The 20,994-nt window shown below is 49.9% G+C and overlaps 9 protein-coding genes across 9 annotated transcripts; 4 read left to right on the plus strand and 5 right to left on the minus strand.

Moving 5' to 3' along the window:
* Positions 1-624: 624 nt before the first annotated feature.
* On the minus strand, positions 625-2,058 carry F5J12DRAFT_782739 (uncharacterized protein; the record flags this gene model as incomplete). Its single annotated transcript, XM_051742755.1, has 10 exons — positions 625-674; positions 704-705; positions 728-842; positions 901-1,104; positions 1,157-1,209; positions 1,336-1,463; positions 1,516-1,548; positions 1,597-1,685; positions 1,832-1,876; positions 1,929-2,058. The coding sequence occupies 10 exons, from the start codon at positions 2,056-2,058 to the stop codon at positions 625-627; spliced, it is 849 nt and encodes a 282-aa protein (XP_051600339.1).
* Positions 2,059-3,651: 1,593 nt separating this feature from the next.
* F5J12DRAFT_892620 (uncharacterized protein) lies at positions 3,652-4,836 on the plus strand (the record flags this gene model as incomplete). Its single annotated transcript, XM_051747591.1, has 10 exons — positions 3,652-3,660; positions 3,710-3,792; positions 3,856-3,920; positions 3,983-4,012; positions 4,073-4,140; positions 4,169-4,204; positions 4,284-4,322; positions 4,372-4,460; positions 4,529-4,575; positions 4,652-4,836. 10 exons carry the CDS (start codon positions 3,652-3,654, stop codon positions 4,834-4,836), a joined length of 651 nt encoding a protein of 216 aa, XP_051600340.1.
* Positions 4,837-5,038: 202 nt separating this feature from the next.
* F5J12DRAFT_89389 (uncharacterized protein) lies at positions 5,039-6,085 on the minus strand. The gene is made up of 4 exons (XM_051747695.1): positions 5,958-6,085; positions 5,638-5,910; positions 5,311-5,511; positions 5,039-5,249 (listed from the first exon to the last, which is right to left on the minus strand). Exons 1-4 carry the CDS (start codon positions 6,027-6,029, stop codon positions 5,118-5,120), a joined length of 678 nt encoding a protein of 225 aa, XP_051600341.1. The 5' UTR covers positions 6,030-6,085; the 3' UTR covers positions 5,039-5,117.
* A 1-nt stretch (position 6,086) lies between these two features.
* Positions 6,087-8,135, plus strand: F5J12DRAFT_830436 (uncharacterized protein). The gene is made up of 7 exons (XM_051745704.1): positions 6,087-6,252; positions 6,333-6,531; positions 6,615-7,088; positions 7,139-7,219; positions 7,278-7,355; positions 7,416-7,584; positions 7,641-8,135. The coding sequence occupies exons 1-7, from the start codon at positions 6,139-6,141 to the stop codon at positions 7,789-7,791; spliced, it is 1,266 nt and encodes a 421-aa protein (XP_051600342.1). The 5' UTR covers positions 6,087-6,138; the 3' UTR covers positions 7,792-8,135.
* Positions 8,136-8,994: 859 nt separating this feature from the next.
* Positions 8,995-10,195, minus strand: F5J12DRAFT_830447 (NUDIX hydrolase domain-like protein). Its single transcript, XM_051745705.1, has 6 exons — positions 10,004-10,195; positions 9,905-9,953; positions 9,764-9,815; positions 9,609-9,710; positions 9,147-9,548; positions 8,995-9,081 (listed from the first exon to the last, which is right to left on the minus strand). Exons 1-6 carry the CDS (start codon positions 10,174-10,176, stop codon positions 9,008-9,010), a joined length of 852 nt encoding a protein of 283 aa, XP_051600343.1. The 5' UTR covers positions 10,177-10,195; the 3' UTR covers positions 8,995-9,007.
* A 118-nt stretch (positions 10,196-10,313) lies between these two features.
* Positions 10,314-11,591, plus strand: F5J12DRAFT_89775 (uncharacterized protein). Its single transcript, XM_051748053.1, has 5 exons — positions 10,314-10,556; positions 10,620-10,779; positions 10,844-10,952; positions 11,026-11,162; positions 11,229-11,591. Exons 1-5 carry the CDS (start codon positions 10,450-10,452, stop codon positions 11,409-11,411), a joined length of 696 nt encoding a protein of 231 aa, XP_051600344.1. The 5' UTR covers positions 10,314-10,449; the 3' UTR covers positions 11,412-11,591.
* Positions 11,592-12,108: 517 nt separating this feature from the next.
* F5J12DRAFT_697657 (uncharacterized protein) lies at positions 12,109-12,282 on the minus strand (the record flags this gene model as incomplete). Its single annotated transcript, XM_051740456.1, has 1 exon — positions 12,109-12,282. A coding segment is annotated over one exon (174 nt), but the record flags the coding sequence as incomplete, so codon positions are not given.
* Positions 12,283-14,112: 1,830 nt separating this feature from the next.
* Positions 14,113-16,819, plus strand: F5J12DRAFT_89678 (uncharacterized protein). The gene is made up of 6 exons (XM_051747971.1): positions 14,113-14,505; positions 14,598-14,769; positions 14,901-14,958; positions 15,043-15,173; positions 15,245-15,478; positions 15,541-16,819. Exons 1-6 carry the CDS (start codon positions 14,320-14,322, stop codon positions 16,716-16,718), a joined length of 1,959 nt encoding a protein of 652 aa, XP_051600346.1. The 5' UTR covers positions 14,113-14,319; the 3' UTR covers positions 16,719-16,819.
* Positions 16,820-16,897: 78 nt separating this feature from the next.
* On the minus strand, positions 16,898-19,070 carry F5J12DRAFT_938736 (P-loop containing nucleoside triphosphate hydrolase protein; the record flags this gene model as incomplete). The annotated part of the gene is made up of 6 exons (XM_051749655.1): positions 16,898-17,638; positions 17,700-17,763; positions 17,818-18,137; positions 18,195-18,648; positions 18,712-18,904; positions 19,006-19,070. 6 exons carry the CDS (start codon positions 19,068-19,070, stop codon positions 16,920-16,922), a joined length of 1,815 nt encoding a protein of 604 aa, XP_051600347.1. The 3' UTR covers positions 16,898-16,919.
* Positions 19,071-20,994: the final 1,924 nt, after the last annotated feature.

Raw genomic sequence — 20,994 nt, forward strand, 5'->3', positions numbered from 1 at the left:
CTGCATCAGCTGACCCCACTTCTAGGACACTAATCTATCTCATAGCTGTGTTGGCTGACCCCACTTCTAGGACACTAATTCATCCCATAGCTGTGTCAGCCGACCCCACTTCCAGGACACTAATTCATCCCATAGCTGCATCAGCCAACCTCACTTCCAGGTCATCAATCCATCCTATAGTCATGTCAGCTGACCCCACTTCCAGGGAAGTTGATCCATCATCCTGTGACATAGGCCGACCCCACCTTCACAGTCCGGCCTACCCAACCCTAGGGACCACTGGCCGATGTTGGTTAGTCCCAGTTTCAGGACGAAATGTACATGTCAGATGACCCACTTTTAGGACTACAAGTGACTGAATCATGTGGCTGAACATGCCTTGAAATAACCTACATTCTATATTGCCAGCAGGACAAGTGTCAGTTAACCCAGTCAGCAGAAACTCAACTGACTTTCCATCAAACCACTCACTTTCTGTCATGCAACCAACATGAAGGCAACATAAGTTATTCAGTTCACCATGTAAATCTTTAATGATGTGGAATTTAGGTACCAACCTCACACATTGGAAACCAACACAGCAGACAATCTTCCAAAGATTTCACTCCCAACTGAAGTCTGTGCCTAAACCCTAACTCCATTGCTCTTCTCAATGTCCTTCATGACATGAGTACCTGTGCACAAAATACAATTGCTTACTTACTTCTGTACAGCAAATTCAACACACAACATGATATTTGACTGCTGTGTTGATATGAGTAGCCTTTGCAGACTCTTCTCATTCAAAGCATTTGCTGTGCATTGCATCAAAGCAGTGCAGTCTGCATTCTCTTCCTGCATTTCTGCCCCAAGACATCCATATTTTCCCTCAGGACTTTTTCAAAGTAATGAAACACTCACTTTGCAGTGCCATGTATGCTCTAGGTGGAAACTTGCACTCATCAAGCCCATCTTTTACACATGCAAGCCACTCCTCCAGTAATTCTCTCTCCTTTTGTTCAACTCTATCATCAGTTACTTCAATCTCCAAGCTTTCATTTTCACGTTCTTGAATGGCTTCACGATTCAGTGTGTCCACCTTTGTCAATAACATTATCACAGGGACTGAGTAGATGCTCAGTCACATGACAAGCTATACATGACCAAAAATAATTACCATATCCTGTGTCACATTCATTAAAGAATTTTTTCTCAGCAGCAGTTACTGTCCTATTGCATTCTGTCATTGGGATACAATACCTAGATTTATCTGTTATCCCAGCCCACAGCCATCCACAATACGGCCCTTACCAAATTGCATGGATCCACTTCTTCAGCCTCATTTCCACTGCTCACTCAATCACAAAGTTCTTCATCTCATCAAACTGCTTTGTGGACCCAGCTTCAAAACCGCAGGAATCATGAAAAACAAAGCCTGGGTTACTCTGAAACACGAACTGATGCTTAATACTATGGTATCCACACTGGAGTACTCAGTTTCAACCTCAGTTTTCAAGGGTCAAAATGGCATCTTACTGTCGAAGTGCCTTGCACAACAACACCATGAATCTGAGAATTGTCAGATAAGTGTAACTGACCCTAAACATAAGACTGTACCTTGTTTCCTTCCTCATCAAAAACCTCTGGTAGCTCTGTAGAGCCGCAGACCCTTTGAAGGATGGTAGTTTTACCTGCATTTGCTCTGCCTAAAACCAGAATTCAAAATTGCTCAATATTGTTCATGTACTCTTTAGCCTTTTCAGAGTCAAGACGATATCCAAGGTTTAGAAGTTGCTGTTGGTGCAACTTGGTATTAGAAAGTTTGGATTTCCACCAGATGTGACGAACACACCAAGTGCAGTATCTTCCATCTCAGCCGGAACACGATTGCTAGTAGCTGTATTCCCACCCTAAGTACCTCATATTGTCATAAACTAAGACAATCGTACCTGCAACCATAGGTTCAGTGGCACCAGGAGCGATATCAATTACATCGCTTCCGCCGAAGCGACGAGAACCACTACTGCTTGCAAGCGGGTTCCGCAACTCGAGCCACTCTTCGACACGATCAGGAGCCATGTAAATGATTGTTTAGACCTAGTAGCGTAGAGAAAAAAGCGTCTCGGGGATCAATATGAAGTCGTCGTCGTCGTAGTGGTGAGGCAAAGGGCTGTCGCAAACGCGAAGCTCATCGCCACTTTTCCCACGGGAGAATGTGTTGGGTCCTTTGGAGACAGGCATCTTGGCGCGCAGAACAACGGTCACTGTCAATCCGATTTGCCTACTAGGAAATTGACTATGCCCGTTTTCATGTCATTCCAAAGCCTTCTGCGAGTGACAATAACTCAAAGCCCGGTTATTAACTCACGGACGACTTGACGACCCCGCACGAGGATCCGGTCAACAGCCTGGGTAAATTGTAGTGGAAGTGTTTAGCTCGGTGCTAGATCCAAACCATCGTATGTATGTTCGTTGAACTTGTACTATGGTATCCAACCCTATACTTGAAGTCAGGATCATGAGGCACAGTGACGCTAGGACTCCGTATAGTATACAGTAATTTTCTAGACCGCCTTTTTGTCCCTCCAAGAGAACCAGACCATTGACTCAGATCGCCCAGTAGCGCAAGCACCGTAGCTCCACCCTCCTCCGTACCTGCATCCATGCGACTAGGCCCATCTTCAGCGATCCACGTAAGCCTCTGCAAATCCAGCCACACCGTACACGCAAGATGATGTACCCCCCCAAGACACAAACTCCTATCTATGAGACATACTTATCTGCCGGCGTCGCCTCAAGGTACACCCCCTGACATCCGGAAAAGCTGGTTCAGTGTTTTTCCCGGGCCACTCCAAGCCACGGCAGACGACCCACTGCAGGCGAAGACGAACCGTCCTCACAACTACCAGCACCGACACCGCCGGTCAGTCATGCCTGTACGGCGCCTGAATCATCTCCGGCTTCGCATTACACAACTCGGCGGTAGTCACTCGAGTAACGCACGGCCAGAGGTGGAAGCGGAAGTGCGCCGCGACGGGGTGGGCGAAAGACTCAGTGGTGCATAGCAAGATGTACGTCTGCGAGACAAATTCCAGGTCATTCTGAGGGGTGAGCAGGGGAAGCGGAGGGGCAGTTGTCGCTTCAGTACGGTGAGCGGAGATGGAGGGTTCAGTAACCACCCGCCCAACTTCTCCATGGCCTCATCACCGGAGTACTGCTGACGATTCTATTCTAGATGCTCCGCTGCCGACACCATGAGCCGAGTCCCCAGTGGCTTCAGCACACTGCACGACACGTGAAAACGTAGCAATGGGGCTCACGGGACGCCCACCTCTGAGGCTAGTCTTCGCCCCTTCTGGTATCTCGGGGGCGCCAATACCTGAGAGTGTAAGATCCGTGCTACGAGAGATGCTTTCCGTAGTGATGTGCAGTGGTAGACATCCGGATTGGTGCGGATGGCGCACTGGAAGAAAGGTCTAAGAATGTCAGTAGTATATTCTAGACATTCATTGCACGTACAATTTCAGTTTAACGTCGGGCTGGTTGGTTCTCTTTTGGAGCATCCTCTCCAACGCACTGCCCCTTTTTTTCCTGAAATGGACAGACATGCATCATCGGCTAATATGCGCGTTTGAGCGGCTGATCAATCGATTATCACTGAGACCAACTCTCATGTCCTACGTGCGTTCATCCCAAAGCTGGCCTTGCTCAGTCGACTCAATGTATACAGTACGCCCCCAACTACGCACCCGGCTACGGCACAGGCGGATATGCCGCTGGTGGTCCTCCTCCCGTGCCCGGCGCTGATCCTGCGTGCGTCTACCATTTCTCCTAGAAAATTTTGGTTGTCTAATATGTATTTCCATAATGGAACAGTTTGTGGGCTCGATTCAACTCTGTAGACACCAACCGCAACGGAGCGATCACAGCCACGGAACTTCGTGCGTTGCGATCCCTTCCTCTGGAGTTTCGATCGTCCAGAATGGCTGAATCCGAATTTCAGAAAGCGCACTTGCTAATGCCGACTTCACCCGTAGGTGTTTCCTGTCTCTGTTGTATTCTTTTTTCCATGGACTGACTGCTGGTTGTACAGCTTTTGATCTCGATACCATCAAGCTTCTCATGAACTTCTTTGTTGAGGCCCTCAATCGTCTTATCAAAGTTTCGAATACTGATGACTTGGCAACAGGATCACGATAGGGATGGAATGATTGGATTTGAAGAAGTAAGACATTGCCATTGCCTATCTTGTGTATACCGACCTTGCTGATCATCGAGCACCTCTGAATCCTGCTGTCTCACAGTTCCAGCGTCTTTCCAGGTACATCAAGGCACGCACGATAGTACTCCTGTCACTGCTGAATTTACTAATCGGGTATGCACCACACACAGGACTGGCAGAATGTGTTCAGGCACTTCGATCGGGATCGCTCTGGCACGATTGATGGTTCCGAGCTGCGCAACGCACTCTCCCGGTTTGGGTCAGTCACCGCCGCCTTTTTTTAACGATACGTAGGTCAAGTCAAACTAACCACCCTGCCTCCATTAGCTATAACCTTAGCCCACGCCTCCTACAGCTTGTCCAGAAGAAATACGGTACGTTTTCTATCCGGTCGATATGCGGTTCGTTATCCATTAATACAACTGACGTGGATTGGTCTCTCCTGAAAAGCTACTGCAACTAATCCCGATTATCGCGGCATCATTCCAACTGGCATCTCGTTCGACCGCTTCGTTCGCGCCTGTGTCGTGGTCAAACAGCTCACGGAGACATTCCAGAGGTTGGATATCGACAACGATGGGTGGATTCAGATCGATTATGACCAATTCATGGCTACGGTACTCAGTCTTCCTTGAACGTGTAAACTGCGCTGTAATGTTGCAGAACGATTATCGAGAACCCATGTACTATATAGTATGTCTGCAGAAGCAGGATGCCGAATGTAACTACAACTTTAGTGTAACGAGTAGGTCGATGTGAACTTTGAAAGCGCGTCTAGACTACGTACTTCGAATGAGTTCAATATTTGATGCCTAGAATGGGCGTTCGGCGGCATGTTGATACATATTACACTCTACAACAGTAGTACATAAACTAGGACGCCAACGAACTGGGGGTATACTGCTGGTGGGCTGACTCAAAACATGCGCAATGCGCTTGGTTGCGTGACAGAAAATGCGTCTCCGCGAGGACGTCCAAGTAACGGATCGTGGATTTTGGTGCTTGGAGGTTGCGCTCTCGGACTCGAGAGATATTCTATTCGAAGTTCCTGTGCATTCCAAAGCTCGTTAATTTGTTGTGGGCGATCCAGATGCACCACATGTCCTTGCCTCAAAAGACCGCTTCTCACATGCTGGTGCAGCAGTTATGCTCATGAAAAACTCGGGCGAGCCGGGGTTGATAGTGGTCGTCAAATATGCCGTCGCTGGCGAATCATTTGCATAGAAACCTGACGTCCGTGTAGAAGAAGCAGCTAGAGTTGAAGGAGGGGCGACCTTGTTGCCCGCGGCGTAGGCGTTACATCGTAGCTCCTGTTCACCCACGACGGGTATACCGATTGTTAGTTAGGGAGTGTGGTAAAATTGAATGCATATATTTCTCCCCCATATCCTGGGGGGCGGGGAGGGGATGATCAAGAGCCTAACATTATTACCAACCTCGTGCGAAAAGTGACTATAGAGGGGTTGTGCAGATATGCATTGGAAGCTTTCGTCTACAGATTTGAAGGGCTCGAACGCGTGCATAGCTGGAAGATCGGCAGGGAGACGTGTGGCACTGGTGTCGTATGTAGTGGGGACAGCCACAGGCACGAACAGAGGTGGGAGGCCCATGGCTGAACGGGCGGTGGATGCAGCGGGAACCTGTGGACATGGTGCGGGTGGACGGTTTGTTGCGATATAGGCTTGGAGATAGTCCTGGATTCGTTGTTCCTGTGTCCCATTGTCAGTTGTGCCCTGAGCAGGTGAAAAATGCTCACCTCGAAGCTGATGTCGGGTGTCCGTGTGAGAGACACGCCGATGCTCATGAAAAGCTCCTGGCCACTTGACATGGGGTCAGCCTGTGTGTTGCCCTGTCCATCGTCGACGGCGGCGATCCAGGCCTGTGTCACAGCCAGTCACGCACAAGGCCATGTCACGCTCGGCCTGCTCAGCTGCTTCATGGCACACCAGTGCATTGACTGGTCGCACAATCCGCCAGCCAGGAAATTAGACGTGCTCGTCCTGAGTCATGGAGATACACACGTCTACACGATCGTCCCAAAGCTGTTCAAGGCGAGGCTGATGCTCCTCCCAGTCAACCAAGCAGTAGTACTAATCGTTGCTAACTGTGTCCGCTTGGCATCGGCCCGCAGGACCTCGACAGGCTCGCCAGAGAAGAGTTTAGTCTACCAGACGATGCAGACATCGAATTCCGCTCTTCATGCATCAATCTGTGCAGCGTTGGCATCCCCGCACGCATTGGGGAACACGTTTGGGAATATATCAGTTCGTTCATCGGATGCATTTCTGTCATCGCACGAGGGCCGACCGGGAAGTGTGCAAAGGAGTCAGGTTCGTACTATATTAGTACATCTTTCGGGCGGATCGTGTGACGAGGGCGTCGATGGTCGGTCGATTGATTCACGTCTTATTAGAAGCCATGTCCCACCCCTCCCCGCCGCCTGCGGAGCAGTCTGTCAACGTCCCCATGCACGATGGGTATTCCAAACTACCTATGGACGGGAACGAAGGATACGATGATGTATATCCAACCGCTGGCAGTGGAGGAGCACAAGATGACATGGATCTACTCCTCGATGAAAGCAATATCGAGAAAAGAGAAGAAATCAGAAACGGAAAACGTCGTGTAGCTAGCCCGGTTGAGAACTCGAAGACGACGGACGACGAAAAGGATGCACATGGTACTGGGTTCGTTTTGAAAAAGCGTCGATCCCGACAATTGTTAGAGAATGTCCCAGAAAGCGAAGACGAAGAGCCAGCGTCGAGACGACGCAGGATTTTCAGAGCTAGCCAGGAGGAGACCAGTCCGTCCAGTAGCGACCAGTTCGGGATGAAAGAACACTACACAAGAAGTAAACATCGGGCGCCGAGGTCCCCAACCAAACCGCGTACGCCTTTGCATTCTTCCTGATTGTCCAGAGCCAATCGTACTGGTCAGGGCGCGGAACTGCTGAGGAACATGAGTCCACGAATAGCATGAGGTTTGACAGCCAGAAGGGAGCGGCTTCGCAGTCGCGAAGTAAGGCTGTCTCATGCTATCTATAGGGAATATTCGACTCAGTGTGTGCATCTGACAGGCAGGTCCGTAAAAGATGATAAAACAATTGTGAATACACCGTCTACAACTGCATACAGAGGATTAGAACCGGAACCAGGTACGTCTCTTGCATTCTCAGCGACGTAATTTTTTGCAGGAAGTTTACGCTGATAATTAGTGTTCACCCAACCAACACGAGGAACGCAACAAGAGGGACAGGAACGGATGTATATTATTGTTGCACATCGCCCTTCGAAGCAGGAATCCAAGTTTGCTGTCAAGGGCTCGACCAAAGTGTCGAAAGTCATCTCGAGTGTGTGCAAGTCCTTTAGCTTGCATGCCGCGCAGTAAGTAAAAGTTTACTTGATGGACAAGTGTTGTAAACTGACGCTATTTCACGCAGGGCCAGGCTGTTCCTTATTGTAGATACGACTGACGACGATGGAATCATGGAAAATCTATTCCCGTGTGATGTGGACGATTCGATGACGAGGGCTGGCGCGGAACCCAGCGGCGAGTCCAAGTTTTTACTGACGCTCCCTGATGATCCATGATCACGTGAAGCGGTACCATGGACGTTCCACTGATGCCGATGTTGACGCTTGGGCAGTGCGCGCAGCGCAGTGCCAAAGATATGTATCCCCCCCTGTGTTGGTGTTCCGTATATCTGGCTGCCGATCATTGTAATCTATTATCAAGTTAACAAATACTGTCTATTGTGTTCCCTGTCCCGCCAGGCCAAGCATCTCGAGTACAGCATACACAATGTTCTTGATGTTGCGGCTTTCCGAGGCAGGCAAATCAGCGACAATGCGCATATCCCCATGCGAATGTTCCAACGACGTATGGTTGCCGTAAGCTACGTATGGTGGCGTGAACAAGTCGTGCTGGTTATTTTCATCACCTTAGCAAGCTCAACGCCTAGATGCATTGTGATGCGTAGGTTCAGTATCGTCCTGAGAGTGGGTGTAAATTAGATGTCATTGTCGTCATTGTCATCTATGGCTTTTCTATGTCACTTCGTCCGTGAATGCCCATCACATAGCATGGCAATTGGAGGTGCCATAGCACAGTTACCACATGGTAGCAAGGAAATCCAGATGGTTCTCGAAAGAGAACTACCCTCACTTAAGGGCTGGTCGCCCCTGGGGGTGTGCATCACGTCGCAGGCCTTAAATCTTAAAAGCTGGGCAGGAAGCTTCCTCCCAACCTCTTGTCTTGTTCCCAACCCGTGTATACCAGACTTGGGATGGGTCACCCTTAGCACTGTGAGCATCATGCCTCGTCAGTTGGCCCACTGGGGTAAGGGCAACTCCTGTCATTGGTAGTTCTACTGGTAGCTACCTAAATGGCTTGGGATAGGCAGTGGTTGGAGTGGCAGTAGCCCCCTGATGAGAGCTTTCGCAGGCTCGAAACTGCTGCGCTCTCCCTCCCCTTTACCTACCTCTATGCTTACTGTACACGGCCCTGACCCTCAGGGAGGGGTGACTGACGGAGGTAGTAAGTAGATAGACAGCCCCAATAAGACTCCCTAGCACATAGATGTAAAACTACCCCCCTTTAGGGGGTAGTTGGTTAGTAATGTAGCAAGGACCCTTTTCAGCACCACCCTAGGAAGACTATGTATTCCTGCCAGAGAACAGTAAAAACAGAGTAAAGATGAGATACACTGTATGTACATCGGCCCAGCTGTCATTCAATCGAAGGCACCATTTCCAATGCGCTGAGCAATGTCGTACCCGGTTGCAAGATGAGATAGTCTTGCATCCACTACGTAGCCCTGTCGCGAATGAGGAAATGCTCTTCGTGCTGCGAAGACCACACACTCACTTTCTCATCGTATTCTGCGGACAAGATTATAAGGGGAACGGACATCGGAAAAGCTGAGTCTAGCATGGTATACACGTACCCTTTAACGTAGTATTCAACTTGTCAAGTGCAATGACCCGCTTCACGATATGCTCGCCCACGTCCAGCTTCGAATCTGGCATTTCGAGCTGGTCATTCATTGGCACGCTGGCCACTACAAGCTTCATGTTCGCGTTCGACATTCCTATGGCCCAAAAGTGAGCGAAGAGCGCCCACATTGCCCAACAACTCCAGTGCTCCCCATACGATGGCCTACCTGGATCTGAGAAGATGATAGGGGATGATTCCGTGACCTTCTCAGCCTTGTAGCCTGTCTCCTCTTCCAGTTCACGGACCGCAGCTTGTTCTGCTGTCTCGTTTTTGTCGATTAAACCTGTAGGACAAAGCAAGTGTTCGGGTGATTCAAGGATGGCAGGTATGCGCCACAAACCCGCGGGGAGCTCTTTTCACAACGTCGGCGGGTGAGAGATGTTCTGTGCGACTTAAATGCCTTCAAACACACCTATAACGAACTTGTCAACTGCAGGTCGGTACTGTTCGATGACGACTGTCGATAACGGAAACGCATTTGTCTTGGAACGCAGAATCGCAAGAATGGCAACCGCTGAGGACCATAAGCTGACGGAAACTAAGGTGATAGTTATCTACACAACGCACCGTCTACACCGGACGCACCGCGTGTTCTACGTTCTGCACTCTCCCAGACGCGCTGAGCGTGGTATCAGGTAGTGCGATGGAGCGTCACCAGAACGCTAAGCGGATGGTACTACATATCGCAGTGGGGTGAAACGCACTCACCTTCTTCCCGTCTTGATCAATGTAGTGTATCTTCTTCAATCCGATCCATCTGATAGACGGGGAATGAGATTTAGTTAGTGATCGCGCTGGCGTATGTACTTTGCTTGATCAGTGTCCAGTGGGGTAACTTCGATGACCTTTGGCTCGAGTGGCATCTTGGAGGGAACAAAATTGGCGGCAGACAGTCTCAGATTAGGTTTCTGTAGTGAGTATGTTGGAACGGTCCTCAGGCGGTTGTTGGACGACAGCCCCCGGGAGCCTGCCAGCCACATGATAATTAATGTGTGGTCATCAACTAACGGCTTTACATTTACAAACTAGATGAACTTTTGAAACCGTCGTCTTCGTAAACGAATGTCCAGGAACCTTGGATACCTTGTTCTTTTGAATGCAGACTCGCCAATTTGGCCCCTCAACGTTGCCCAGCGACCGATGTACTGTCGACAAGAATTTCCTTGTTCTTGATGCAGTGGTCTCCTCCGGAGCGGGATCCTACAAAGACCTTCAAATACTACTCATGCCCCGCTATCAGCCGACATTGAAAAATGCTCTGCGCGCTCTTTGGTCCGTCGATATTCTGCCGCACCCCGCAAGAACACTTGGAGAGCCAATGGAGGCGAAATACCCAACTACCACCCACACCTCCTGAGCGGTGAGCCTCCCGAGTTGAACCGTGCGGACAGTTTGTAGAGTTGACGACCCATGGTCCCTCTAGACACGTCCGTGTTTATTTATTCCTCGAGTGGCAAGAAGGACGCGATGATAAGGAGCTTCTCGACGGCCTGCTGTACTTAAAAGCAGACGTGCCGCTTGAACCTACGGGTAAACTCTCACTCCTGCGCATACGTGCGATGTGGGGCCTGGAGAACTGTATTGTGAGTCTTCTCGTCTTTTTCCGATCATCCACATTTTGTTTTGATGGCCCTGGCAATGGTTTAGCCAATAGACCAATATCGACGTATGGCTTTCAAAGCAGCCCACCCTCATTACCTGTCGCCCATTGCTATTGGGGTGCTCGCAGACGAAAACGGCGTGCTGAAGTTGTTTGGTGAGTGAAGACACGCCTGCGCTTTTCTCCCGATGTATGTAGCTGGGCCAACGTCTCAAATGGACATCTCCAGAACCTAGACCATCTGATTCCACCATCGCCATGCGGGAGAAGCGCATGCAGTATGTGAGGCGATACCAGGCAGAAACCACTTGGTTGTATGAAACCGCGATTCAAAAAGCGGACGAAGCTATCAGCAGTAAGAAAATGGTGCGTGACTCTTCTGGGCAATGTAGCGTTTGGCTTCCAAACGCCAAAAATGACCCTAATAAACAGTTCTTCGTGTTGGTTGTGTTGGTGATCTGTATGGTCGAGGCTCTGGTACGCTTCATGGACAGGTCGAACCAGTTGGAGACTTGCTTATGGACACCTTGGGCATTGTGGCCCGAATTCAAGAACGAGTATGCCCGCAGTCGTCTGATGGATGACCATGGTTTCTTTTATTGCATGGGACATTAGCTACCCTTTCACGTCATTCGCAACACTGCACGTTCCTGTCCTCATATCAACTGAACAGTTAGTCGTGTACGCTCCCTGTATTTTCTCCCCATGTTTTAGCGTTCCTAAATTAAATCATGGCCTTGTGCATGTACTGTCACCAGCAGCCGACATATTTGCTCATCAGTGTTACAGCTGTACCGGAGTACATGCATCCTGCCTACTTGGCTGAAGCTCGTTACCAAGTAGCCCTTCTATTTTTCAGCGAGTTTCGGGCGAGTAGAGAGGACCTGCGAAAACCCGAACAGTACGGGTAAGGTGCGCATCGTTGGCACAGGTTAAAGTCATGTCACACCGTACCCGTACCCCCCATACCGTGGCCAAGATACAGTCGTTATCCGTACCCGAGTACAACCCCACAGTAAGGCTGCCAATGCATGAATGATCGTTGCCTCCTTGCTGCTCATCCATGTTGTGCAGAGTACCGCTTCTGAAGTACGTGTATGGTCTATCGAGCTGACGAAGGTCGTCAATTCCCTCGGCTCCAGTGCGGCACAGTTGTATGAAGACGATGGTGACGGTGAATATTCATACTAAGCCTATAGCAATACAGAGAGGGCTGTTGATGATGAGATGCGGGTCTAAGTTACAGGATTAAGCATGGCGTACGATGAAACGTACTTAGAGATGCTTGTCACCCTCGAGGGTCAACGTCAGTGTGCCTCTTCAACCAACGCTCCACAACGCTCTGCATGGGACAAGCGCTCGACTCCGCATCCTTACCATCTTTTTTGTACATTTCGTCACAGCAGAGATACAAAGCCTTGACGAACTTGTCGCATCTGTCAGGGTGATATATGTTCGCAGACAGACAATTTTGCAATGTACACGCTGCACAGCAGAATGAATGAATACGGCAGTGTCTTTGGCCCGTTATGCCATTTGCTCGCCTTCGGCCTGGCAACGCGCCTGGCGAGACTTTAGAGGGAATGATCGTCAGCGTTCGGAACGTAGATGAGAAGGGGATTCAAGTCCGCACCATAGTTGTTGGTGAGTGCCGGTGAACACGTTGACAAAGACACGAAATGTGCCTATCTTACGTAACCGCACCCCGAACTTGCGCCAGGGTCCTTCCCGTTTTCGATCCACCCTGTGCCAAAAGCTCTCCGATATAGAAACTCCCGAAATCATGGTGGAACGGAGACTCAATGGAACCGTCAAAGTGTGATGGCCCCGAAACACGGTGTATACACGGTTCTCCTTATCAGGGCCTCTCGTATTTGATCTTGGGGACGCCAAATATACCAAACTACCCGCCGTGCGATTGCCGCGAGTTAAACAAGGATTTTCCGCTCCTTTCTAGATGAAACAAACCCGAAACGGGCGTTATAGGTTCGAATTCGCCATTGTACACGCACAAAAACACAAGTATTGGTACATATGGTGACAGAGGATGCACTGGCTTTCCAGCGACACCAAAGAAGAAAAAAGAAGATGCACAGTCACACAACGAGGGCGTGGAAATGTAGTGCCTGAAGTCTCTGTTGATTGACAGGGATGGTCAGCCAATGCCAGTAAGACTTGATCCACATACTTGTTGACTCCAATAGTTACACATGTTCACGGGATCGGTGCCAATAACGCGGTCGCGGCGCATGCGGCCATACATGTGCCCTGGGCCGCGTTACAAGCAAGGATCAGTGGGGGTGCTGCAGGAGCGGCGACCGTGCCAAAGGTGCATCCAGCCAGTGAGTAACAACCCACAGTAAGCATGTTGCACCCTGTAACAGGAAACACATCAAGCAATAGTAAGGAAGCGTAAGGCTCGGTGTTAGGGCAGTTTCAAGGACTCACCCGTTTGACAGGCAGCATAAGCCAGGGGGCCCGCCATTGCGACGGGTAACGTGCTGACAGCGAGGAGACTAAGCAGCTTGAAGTTCATGGTTGTCTGTTTGAAGGGACATCTTGGTTTAAGGCCGCCTTTTTATATGTAGGTTGCCATCGAGTCACGTCCCCACATCGCTTATCGCCATATTAAACCCTAAACATGGTGAGTGTCTCTGCACATACAGCAAGTACATGTGCAGCAATCTCAGAAAGTTCCGGAAAGCCAGGGTATATCCAGTGATTCGGTTACGCTAGCAGGGGTTTCCATTGCCTGCGAGGATGCGATATAGTGGACCATATTACACGTACAAGCTCATAGCGCATGTCGACCTGCTGTTCAGACGTGTACGTTTGTGACTCTGATGCCGCAGGTTATCAGGGGCTGCTATACAACAAAACCCTTATCGTGAAGGGTGTGATGAGGTTACTGATGCCCGATCAGGCGTCGCCATACTTGCCTTGCGCAGCAGGTCACTTGAACATTGTGATTCATTCACGGACACGAGGCTTGCCAGTATTTGTTTGTGTAAGCTTCGACTTTGTAAGGTTGCAAAGACATGCGTTCAATACTACGGTTGGGGAAACGCGAGCCCGCCGGGAGAACAATGTATCACCCAAGGGGGCCTAGGGACTCAAGAAATTTATCAGTTTGGCACAGAGGATAGGCGAATCGCGAACGTGAAGAGAATTAGCATGCAATTTGGTGAAGGTCATTCTCTTGCACATAGTGCCATCGAGTCATTCTCGTTGAAACTTGGATGATTGGCGGTTGCAGTGGCAACCAAATCAAGAAGGGCCTCAGAAGTGGGTCAACCACACGAACAGGGGCTTCATTGATCTTTCTTACCTGCGAGGATGCAAACACGTTCATAACGCAAGTTTTCGTATTTTTTTCCAAAGTGATCATCGATATCACGTCGTGTTGACCCGGGACATCGATCTGGTGTGATTAGTCGTTATCCGATTCGGGTTCGAATTTGGCACAGATAAACCAACACACACGCCTGCTCACAGGTTGTTCCGCTTCTTCATCCACCCCGCCATGCCCAAACGTGTACCCACACCCCCGCCAGGCGATGACGAGCCTAAGTACCTCTCCGTCGTCCATCCTTATGCCCGAGAAGGCTACTGCAACATGGAACTCCAGCAGGACAGGAAAGACTTCGCCTTCTGGGTTGCATGTTGCATCGACAAAGATGCCTTCTTCGCCATATTTCACAAACCTAGCGTAAGTATTCTGCTATCGATCCAGCTCGCGGTCGATCCCGCAATCACATATGATCGCCGTCGATAATGACGATGTTGATGTTTTACCCTCAGGCTCGCGATATGGTCATAATCGAAGTCAGTAGAGATTACCCGCATTTCGATCGGATTTTAGGGGAACACCGCTGGTCTGAGTTCTTGAACAAGCCCTCCGTGGAGGAAAAGGGCCGCGTAACTCAGGTATACTATTGCACCTACAGTACCGGTCGCATCGTTGAGAAGTACGGTAAGTTACTGGTTGTTCCCTTTCAATCTTGTGAACTACTCGGTGCAATGGATTCCAAATGACTACCCAGCCTTCCCGCTGCTTTCCTCCTCGTGTTCTGCATACACCAACTTACGTGTGTGACACCCCAGGCTGGAAACGCATTTTCGTGGAAGACTCGTGGTTCAGCGGTTGGTCGCCCAGGAACAGGTGAGAAAGTTCAACGTGTTTACACTACCTCGTTACCTCGTTGAGCACTCACCTTGTCACATCACTCTTGGGCCCGCCACGCAGCATCATTGCTTACCCCTACCCTGCTCCCCACTTCTGTGAAGTACCAGTCGAAGATGCCACGAACCATCCCTTGTGTAGGCCGCTTCCAGGGTCTAAGCCAGCTGCCCCCGAAATAGCAGCACCCAAGCCTAGTACGTGTTGCGATTTGGTGTTCGTACTGAGTTCTTGAACTGAATGAAACCATCCGGGTGCTCGCTTCTAGTTGTAGGATCTGCTGACTGGGCTACTTCAAGGGAGCGTCCAGCGACAAGGTCCGCGCCCGCCTGGAATACCATTGCTGCCAAAGGGTCAACCAACCAACAAGGTGCTCCGAAGCCGGCCGTGCCCCCTACAAATAGCAAGATAAAACAGCCTGCCAGCACTCCAGTAGGAAACAGCCGGGCCAAGGTTCCCGCTGTCGGGGGTGGTCCCCTCGTGGTTAAGGCCTCCAATGTTTGTAAGTTGTGTCTTGAACGTTCTTTGTATTCCATTGCGATACAAACTTTTTTTTCCATGCAGGGCGAGCTGATGTCGGGCAGGGTGTAAATCCTTCTAAAGTAGTCCCACTTAACTGGGAATGTTCGCCTGGAAGTTCTAGACAGGGCACTCCAGAGCAACGGGAGTCCGCGGCCTCAAGTTCATCTACGTTTGTCAACCAGCCTCCCACAGGTCTTCCTTCAAAAGAAAATGCCTGGAACACTGGCCATCCTGGTCTGGTTGTATCCGATCATCGCGGCAAAACCACAAAGCCCGTGTCTGCGCCGAGTGGTGCTCCATTCGTGCCCGATCGTACCACGAATGCGAGCTGCTCTTCTACCGGTTCCTCTCCCTCCGTGTCTACCCCCGATACCGAATCTGGTTGCAACGATGTCTGTAAAGACCCGCGCATAGTCCACATCCAGATATCAGAGAGCTTCGAAGAAGAATTCCATGGGATCGGCATCAGGGAAGGCGGTGAAATCAGTGATGACGATGAGTACCTTGCCGAACTCGACGCGGTTGCGCCCGGAAGTTTGGATACTGCCGCCGGCACGTGGGACGGTGTCGATCCGCAGCCTACTGGTAGTTGGGATGATGCCGCTGTGTCTCAGCAGGAACCACAAAAGAAAGAGGTGTGCAGTGTCCACGGCGTCATCTGTAAGAAAGGAATTTGCGCGGAGCATGGGAAGAAAAAAGCTGCTGCGAAGAGATTGCAAAAGGCTGAGGAGGCTGCGAAACAGAAGCAGGAAAAGACGGGTAAGAAGGGCAAAGCGCCCGCTGGCAATGGTGCCAGAAGCAGAGGTGGCGGACCTACTACCAGTGCCAACGCTCAGAACAGCCCATACCGCGGAGCGGGTGCTCCTGTAAAGAAAAATTGGCGCGGTGCTCCTCGTGCTATTGTCTCTCCCGCTGCTTTGGAGCAGAGAGAAGCGGCTACACAACCTGTTGAAAATGCCAATGGATGGGGCGATGATGAAGTTGACGCGGCTGATGGATCAGACGAACCGACTACGCAGAACACAGAGACGGCCTCTGATGTTGCCTCGAACGACGGCTGGAACGCGTCGGAGGCCAGTTATGACCCCTGGGCACCCACGAAGAAAGGAATGTCCTGGGCGGAGGAAGTGGAGGCTGCCAGTGCCGCTGGTAGCGATGGTGGAGGTCGTTCTGGTGTCCGAGCGAAGCGCGGTCGAGGTGCACGCCGCGGCAGGAAGTAATTCATTCGGACACTCCAGATACCCATCAATCATCGAGGACTCTCCAGTACCCTTTCTTCAAGCTGTATTACCATTCCGACTCTTTCACGAAAAGTCATCAAGTACCATACCATCGCCGATATGTATACATTGTCACTCGATATGTAGACTGAATTGAGATACGTGGCTGCGTTTTAATGAGAAATCGTTCGAGCACTCTACTTAGACTTCCACTCCGCGGCCCTCTTCTAGCTTGAACTTCCTTAATCCCTCTTGCACGTCCCATGGCACTTCCTCTTCCCAATGGCTGATCACTACAACCGCTTGATCGGGGCCGACACCACCTTCACGAAGGTATCGTCTTGCAGCGCGCACCATACTGTCATCCATGCCGCTCCAGACTTCATCCAACAACACAAGCTGGGGTCGACCAACTAAGGCACGCATCAGCAACACCACGCTCTGCTCGCCAGCCGACAGATCGACGAAATTGCGATTCGAAAACTCCTCATCCAACTTAGAGAGTAGTTGCCCACCTGCCATGCTGGTCGTATCTTGCCGCAAGGTCGGATATCTGGAAGAGCACAACGTCCACGAACTTGGGCCGCATCCAGAGAGAACCTCACGAACGCGATTGACGCGCCAACGAACGACGTCATCTGGTAGATTGCCTTCCAGGCCAATGCCTATGCCGTTTTTACCCCCTGGAACGAAGCCGCCATCAAAACCGGTACCGATGACCTCCCACACGGTCGTCTGTGGGCGCCGAGGATACGCATTCGCGAGTTCAGGGGATACAATGCCAATCAATGATCGAAGGTGAGGAGTGGATATCTTCGAGCGAGGCCTAGAGAAAAGCTCAAGATAGGATTCGCCACGTTGTGTGTATGACTGAGGGTGGTCGCCCGTGATAAGAGACATGAGGGTGGTCTTTCCTGATCCTGTGCCATAAGTTTTCCTTTAGCCATATTAGCTCATGCAGAAGTAAGTCGAATATCCTACCATTCGCCCCTTGAAGGTGCCACTGCTCTCCCTCGCGGATAGTCCAATTGATCGACTTTAGAACCTGCAAGAACATCCATTGTCTCGCTGCGTAGACTGAAGGGGGGGGGTTATGTACCTTGCGGGTATCGTACGTGACATTCACGTTTTTAAGGATAGCGACGGGCCGTCCGAGTTCTTTTCCCGCCTTGGGTATGCTAGATTGGGAGATGGAAGATCGGTTGGCTTCTGTTTGTGCTGCATCGCTGGCATGTTGAGCCAGGACAGTCTCCTTCTTGCCCGTGAGAAGTCTATTTTGTTGCACCAGTGCAATATGGGCGATCCATTCCGGTATGGGATCTTGCTTCCGTAAACCCATAATGATCCGGGGACTGCGAGTTTTGTGGAGGGATTCCAGGACCTGCAACAGAGTAGGTCTGTTGCTCGCGTCCAAGCCAGCTAGATGCATATGCTCAGTACGTGAACCTAAGAGGACGGGTGCCTACAAGGTCATACTTAGAGGTTCATCAAGAAGTAGCAGCTCTGGTTGGAACATAAGTGCTTTGACTATACGCGCTCTGCGCGTCTGCCCATTGGACAACGCCACCAACGGGAGATCCAACAACGGAACTAACCCCAACTCGGTTGTGAGGTTATCGAAGATGGCCTTCTTGACGCTTTCGGTAGAAAGTTCCTCGGGTGTTTTTGACTCGACGAGTGCTTTTGGTCGGATATTCAAGAAGTCGTACTCTCCAAACATGCTTTCTCGAAGCGTGATTCTATCTTCGTCCCTGACAGCCCCATAACGAGCAGTGTAATCGTAGAATGCGCCACCGGTGGACTGAGGTCTATGTGCAAAGGACACCAGTGCAACAGCGTTATGCGCATCCCGAGGTTGGTCGGAGAGAAAAGGGAAGAGTCCACCGGGAGGTGGAGGTGGAGGTGCCAATCTTAAATGACCTCGTAAAGTCTATTAGGACTACACTTTCGTGTCCACGTTTCGCGACCGTCGAGATATTACTAGCGTACATACCTGCAGGAGAGTAGTTTTCTGGTGAGACCCGCTTCCAATCACGGCCCAGCATTCGCCTTCTCTGACGGTCCAGTTGACATTCCGGAACACGGGCGCAGCAACGTTGGAGTCGCCGAATCGATAGATATTTGAGTCTACGATCCGTATGACGGCGCCGGTTTCGTCCTTCAATCGGTAACGATCAGAGTAAGACCTTTGACTCCGAGTCAGTCCAAAAGATCTGAAATCAACGTCTTTCAGTTGATGTCGAGACAGTTGACGGAGACTCGGAGTCCCGACGTGGCAGTGACATACCCTGGCCTCTTCTGCCTCAGGAAGATGTCGCCACGTCTTAGCACGCGCAATTCGGTCGCAAACATGGAATACGCTGCGACGACACTCCCCCGTGCAATATGCAAAACCGTCAATAGATTTTGAGGTTGCGAGCAAGGTTTCAAACTTCCCACTGTCAGCACTGAAACAGTACTGATGGCATGATGACTCGACCAACTTGTAACGTACTCTTGCCGACTAGCTTCTACTCATTGACAGTAGCTCATTAGAGACATGCGACATCTGATACGGGCTTGTGTATGAAGGGTAGAGCAAAGTACAGTTGATTCGCTCATAATGTATACCGACGGGACCACATCAAGCCTGATACAGTATCAGCAAAATACAATATGAAAAGTCACCCATAGTGTGACTTATGTGACAGTTCAATTTCGTGACCCATACACTGAGAGTAGGTTACAGTACGAGCAACAATTTCATCCAGTGAAATTGTATGTATCAAGGGAGGTTTGCTTAGCACGAAGAAATGTTTCCCGCCGAAGGTGTGATCGGAATATGTGAAGTTGCCTTGATAAGTCAAGTGACGATCCAGCATCCCCAAATACCATACATACACTCTCGAGTTCTCCACAGAGCACCAGAACACTCTTGCAAGTCACGGTGGGGCCTGAATCTTCCTCCTCTTCACTGTCTGAATCCACCTTGATCATGTCCCCACTCGCAGCAGCCAGTTCCTGACGAACAGAATCTGCAATTGCCTTATCAGTTAAGTCACCAGTGCCAGTACTGCTCGTCTCTCGTTCTTCAGCAGGGTCCACCAGCTCCTCCAGTGTGGACGGCTCAAATACATGATTCCGTTGCTGGAGATGCCTGACAGATGTCATTAGAGTTGTCTCGGCATTAGATAACTGGCCAGGGGGTGGTTTTGTGAGTGCAGGGATGTGAATTTTGAGGCCTGTGCAACAAGCAGCAGCATCAGCAAGTGGTTCAATGGCCTTCACAGCTATAGCAACATCTCCTTCAGCATCCATAACTGCCGTGAGAGCTGGATGCCAATCTGTGTCGACATAGGAATTCCCAAGGCAAGCTTCCAAACGAGCTTCTGCTTCGGGCAAGTTCATTTCTGTTGTCACAAATTCATGAATAATTTGCCACCCAGTGGAATCAGCATGAGCTGGACATGAACTTGATGTGGCTTGCATATTTGGGCTTTCTCTAGCATTGGTGTGAGAGTCAGCAACTTTGCAGATCTTGTTTGTGGGTAACAATGAACTCATGGCTGAATTTCTGTGTGGTCCCAACAGTGCTTGATAGTGTCTTGTGAGACAGCATTCCACGCAGACTTTGCCATTAGCATTGCTTCAAGGAGATCGATCTTGAAAATTTCTTGTGTGCCTGCTTCATCAAGTTCAACAGTGCGGGCACAAAAATTGCAGCGGTAAATAGCTTTGAAGCAACAAATAATTCCGGCATCACAAGGTTGTACAAAAGAGGTTAAATTTGGTTTGAAAAACTCAATCTTGATGTTTGTTGGCTCATAATTGATTTTATGGCCAGGGAAGTTGTCAATTGATAACAAAACATAATGGTTTTGCCGTTTCATTCTGAGGTCGAATTTCTTTACCCACCTTAATGAATAAATAGGAGTTTAATATATTTCAATTTTTGAATGATAAGGTAAGGGACTTACTCCTCAAATAATGCAGCTGTCATCCAAGCTTTCTTGTTGAACCAATAATAAAATCCCTGTTGCTCAGGGGTCAGGTTCTTGAAGCAGAGAGGCTTTCCAAATTTCCCAATAAAGAATGGCTCTAACTTTTCACTACCATCAGCATTGCAAGCAAGGCCGATTGTGAGGCAGAATTTTTCCTTCTTTTTGCCACTCATCTGCTTTGTGGCAAGACCTCAATCAGGTGGAGCACTGACAGTAGCTTCAAATCAGCAATTGGTCAGCAATAATTGAGTATGACTTACTAGGGGAAGAAACCAGTCTTGTCGAAGTTAAAGTGA

The sequence above is a fragment of the Pisolithus orientalis genome, assembly GCF_024613125.1.
Source record: "Pisolithus orientalis strain OTSU chromosome Unknown F5J12scaffold_13, whole genome shotgun sequence".
Classification (NCBI taxonomy): Eukaryota; Fungi; Basidiomycota; class Agaricomycetes; order Boletales; family Pisolithaceae; genus Pisolithus; species Pisolithus orientalis.

Bases quoted from the DNA above. Each gene is read 5' to 3' on its own strand.
- F5J12DRAFT_89389 (XM_051747695.1), bottom strand. From the start codon at position 6,029: ATGTCAAGTGGCCAGGAGCTTTTCATGAGCATCGGCGTGTCTCTCACA. The intron at 5,911-5,957 runs GTGAGCATTTTT...AATGGGACACAG, and splicing joins CACCCGACATCAGCTTCGAG to GAACAACGAATCCAGGACTA. The intron at 5,512-5,637 runs GTTGGTAATAAT...GTGGGTGAACAG, and splicing joins ATAGTCACTTTTCGCACGAG to GAGCTACGATGTAACGCCTA.
- F5J12DRAFT_830436 (XM_051745704.1), top strand. From the start codon at position 6,139: ATGGCACACCAGTGCATTGACTGGTCGCACAATCCGCCAGCCAGGAAA. The intron at 6,253-6,332 runs GCGAGGCTGATG...ATCGGCCCGCAG, and splicing joins TCGTCCCAAAGCTGTTCAAG to GACCTCGACAGGCTCGCCAG. The intron at 6,532-6,614 runs GTTCGTACTATA...ACGTCTTATTAG, and splicing joins GAAGTGTGCAAAGGAGTCAG to AAGCCATGTCCCACCCCTCC.
- F5J12DRAFT_89678 (XM_051747971.1), top strand. From the start codon at position 14,320: ATGCCCAAACGTGTACCCACACCCCCGCCAGGCGATGACGAGCCTAAG. The intron at 15,174-15,244 runs GTACGTGTTGCG...GCTCGCTTCTAG, and splicing joins AATAGCAGCACCCAAGCCTA to TTGTAGGATCTGCTGACTGG. The intron at 15,479-15,540 runs GTAAGTTGTGTC...TTTTCCATGCAG, and splicing joins GGTTAAGGCCTCCAATGTTT to GGCGAGCTGATGTCGGGCAG.
- F5J12DRAFT_830447 (XM_051745705.1), bottom strand. From the start codon at position 10,176: ATGTGGCTGGCAGGCTCCCGGGGGCTGTCGTCCAACAACCGCCTGAGG. The intron at 9,549-9,608 runs GTGTGTTTGAAG...CGTTGTGAAAAG, and splicing joins AGTTGACAAGTTCGTTATAG to AGCTCCCCGCGGGTTTGTGG. The intron at 9,082-9,146 runs GTACGTGTATAC...TCTTGTCCGCAG, and splicing joins GTTGAATACTACGTTAAAGG to AATACGATGAGAAAGTGAGT.
- F5J12DRAFT_89775 (XM_051748053.1), top strand. From the start codon at position 10,450: ATGCTCTGCGCGCTCTTTGGTCCGTCGATATTCTGCCGCACCCCGCAA. The intron at 10,557-10,619 runs GTGAGCCTCCCG...TGGTCCCTCTAG, and splicing joins CCACCCACACCTCCTGAGCG to ACACGTCCGTGTTTATTTAT. The intron at 11,163-11,228 runs GTGCGTGACTCT...CCTAATAAACAG, and splicing joins CTATCAGCAGTAAGAAAATG to TTCTTCGTGTTGGTTGTGTT.